The sequence below is a fragment of the Rhinopithecus bieti genome, unplaced genomic scaffold, assembly GCF_001698545.2.
Source record: "Rhinopithecus bieti isolate Rb0 unplaced genomic scaffold, ASM169854v2 scaffold_52066, whole genome shotgun sequence".
NCBI lineage: Eukaryota > Metazoa > Chordata > Mammalia > Primates > Cercopithecidae > Rhinopithecus > Rhinopithecus bieti.
The window spans coordinates 386,615-389,990 of NW_016820486.1; the positions used below are offsets into that span (position 1 = coordinate 386,615).

Here is a 3,376-nt window from a genome sequence, read left to right on the forward strand (position 1 = left end):
CAGTCACCACAGACTTCTTTTCCTTATAAAATAATGCCTATTCAACACACCATGTCTGTGCAAAGTGCGTCAAGTACTGTCAAAAAGAAAAAAGAAACAGTTTCTAAAACCACTAACAGATGTGAGGCTTCGAGCCAAAGGCATATGATCTGTGAAGGTAAGTTCTTGCACTAACAAGTTTATCTTTAGCAACACAGAAAATCTTACTGTATTCTGGGAAAGGTTCACTTCATTTTATTCCCCAATTGCGAGAACTTTAGGGAATTATTTTCCTTTTAGATAAAGAGAATCTAACCAATCTCTGGTACATTGGAATGTATCCTCTCTGTTTGTTTGTCCTTGCCAAAGCTTTCTTCTCACCCCTTTGTTTTGAAAAATCCATTTTTGGAACTGCTTTTAAAAGCATAAGTCTGGCCAGGCATGGTAGCTCACGCCTGTAATCCCAGCACTTTGGGAGGCTGAGGTGAGAGGATCGCTTGAGCCCAGGAGTTTGAGACCAGCCCAGGCAACATAAGAGAGAGACCCCTGTTTCTACAGAAAAAAAAAAAAAAAAAATTAGCCTGATGTGGAAAGGGTAGGCTGTATATTCTGTTAGGGGATTGAGGATAAGAGTAAGCCATATTATACTATAACCGCCTAGCTTAAGGTGGTACACATCTGTAGTCGCTAGTAGGGAGGCTGAGGTGGGAGGATTGCCTGAGACCAGGAGGTGGAGGCTGCAGTGAGCCGTGATAGTGCCTCTCCACTCCAGTCTGGATGAGAGAGCCAGACCCTGTATCAAAAAAAAGCACAGGTCGGATGAGAGGTTTGGTCTAGGTGATTCCTAAGATCCCTTCTAGTTCTGATAGTGATGGTTCTTGGAGAGAGCATATCCACTCATGGATGAGCAGGTTTTTCCCAAGATTTAGGTTCGTTTCTATATATAGGCCATAATGTGGTGTCCCTTGATTTGTGTAGTATTCCTGAAAGTGCCATATTGCTATTTTGCCTGTCACATGCATTCTTAATACCCATGGACATTACTTAATTTCAAAAACACACTGGGGAATTTTGCCTTTTTAGGGAATTCCACAGTGAATTTTTTGGTAACAGAAAAAATCTTTTAATTACAGATTACTCATTCCTGATATGTCTTCTCATTTTCATATGTGATTTATTTAAAATAAATTAGTTATATAGACCAAAATATTATAATATGCCTCCGTGTACTCACCTTATTTTACTGATCGTCTTGGTTTTGTTATCTACAGTTAGCTACTCTATGATCAACCAAATGTATACACTATTATCAAGGTTTAGCTAAATAGTAATTATATAGTAAAAATGATGGACAAATCTCAAAATGTATGCCAGATGTATTTTTGTTTGAGTATTTAAGATACTTGTACCCTTCGTTTGGACCAAGCGTAAGCTTGTCTTCCTCTATATTCAGTATTTCTTACTCTTTTCCCATGGGATCAGTTGATGCAGTTATCTCAAAACCACTAAAAGGAAAGTAGAAGTACATTATTTTATTTTGGAACAAGTAGGTGTTAAAAAGAAAATGCTACTGCTGTTGTTGGGAGTGCAGTTTGGACAAAATCTGTTATATAATCACCTGTAGTTTGCTTGTGATTTATAAATTTTGGACTATGCACATATATATATATATTTTAATGTTTTGGATTGTATTGTACTTCTTTGTTGGAGTGAGAGATGATTAGCTCTCTAAACTAACTGTTGCACATATTTATTTAAACTAGAGTCTGGTAATAAGAGTTCTGCAGGTATTATGAATGCCGAGGCGGCAACAAAATTTTGACAGAATTACGCCGCCTTGCTCGTGAACAAAAGAAAAGAGGAAGAAGAAAGACAACAGGAAGAAATGCAGGGAAGGTCAGCACAAAGTCTTCCTTCCTATACTATAAATCTTGAGTAGGGCCCACATTTTTGAAAGTCAAAATTTTACCCTCAAGTTATAATTTCTCAAGGAACAATTGACTTTCTTCAGTGAGGATCAGAAGTGCCTCATTGCCTGTATAGGAAGCATTTCAAGCCCTTGTAAATGGCTAAGCTAAGGACCCTGGTGTGTGGATAAATGGCACAGTCCTTTTTAGCCTCCATACATCATGTGCCATTAAGGTGTGCTAGGAGGATGCACAGAGACCAAACTCACATTCAGGATTTGAACTCTCAGCACCAGAGTGGTATATAAGAACCTATCTGTTTGTGTTCACGAGTGTCAGCCCTTTATTTTAAAAGACTTGTAATGTCAGGATTTTTAAACCTGAAAATTATACTTACGTTTTACTTTTCCTGTGATCTTTGTGACACCTGTATCCCATCAGGCCAGTGAGTCATTGCTAGAAGGATTTGCTTTGTGGGCAGCAAATCTCATGTACAGTTGTGTACATTCAAATTCTAGCAAAGGTTTCTTGCTCCTCCATCTTGAGGCCTATTTTATGTCGGGCCTTGTAATGTAAACCTCTGTCCACTGGCTGCAGGGAATAACAACAGTACTGACTTTGCTTTTAAGTATTTAGTGTTATTTGAAATAATCATACATTTTCCATATGCTTACATGGGCCTGGGAAAAAGAAGGGAATATTATGAATTACCAAAAAAACTCTAACTCAAAGAATATTATTCATCGCTTCATATAAACAGAGCTGATTTAGCATTTGAAAGTGCTGAATACTAGGGAGCCACCAGACTCTCCTCTAAATTATCTCTGTAATCCCCATGAGAGATTGGGTGTGAGCAAGTGTAAATAAGGCCTTTTAGGGGATGTCGTGTCTCAAAGACAGTTAAGGAATGATTCCCTCTCACGTATGTGTGTTTTTTAGCAAGCAAAGTAATCTATTACTTGGTTGAAATATTTTTCTGCTCCCGAGGGCTAGTTTTTCTCTTTAAAAAAGGGTGGAATTGTGTAATTGCTATATAGTAACAACACAAGATGTAGTGACTCTGGTGTAGATATAAATTGTATTACTATACATAGGAAGTTTCACTGTAAAAACTCACATACTACTGCAAGCTGAGTATGGTAGCAGTCAAGATGAACACTAACAATTATTTAAATACTCTCAGGGTCATTAAGAAATCAAAAGACGTGGCAAAGGAAGCAGTTGGAGGCCAAGCAGAAGACCTCTTAAAACTCAAAGATGGGCAGCGACCAAAGGATACTAAAAAGAAGAAAGGATGGTTGGATCAGGAAGACCAGGAAGCACCACTGCAGGTTTGCTGGCTTGACACTTTATAAGGGGATGAGAACCAGATTATAAAGTTCAGATGGAACCCAAAGCAAAAATCTCTGTCTCTGAGAAAGAAGACGTGAGCAGATTCTCTGGCTGCATTTTTTTTTTTTTTTTTTTTTTTTTTTTTTTTTTTTTTTTTT

The 3,376-nt window shown here is 37.8% G+C and overlaps 1 protein-coding gene across 1 annotated transcript in view; it reads left to right on the plus strand.

The window, feature by feature from the left end:
- Window positions 1–3,376, plus strand: part of MAP7D3 (MAP7 domain containing 3) — a 36,174-nt gene that overhangs the window by 19,707 nt on the left and 13,091 nt on the right. The window contains 5 exon segments of the mRNA XM_017859809.1: window positions 4–157; window positions 1,743–1,793; window positions 1,796–1,832; window positions 1,834–1,875; window positions 3,070–3,217. Coding sequence (XP_017715298.1) covers window positions 4–157; window positions 1,743–1,793; window positions 1,796–1,832; window positions 1,834–1,875; window positions 3,070–3,217 — 432 coding nt within the window.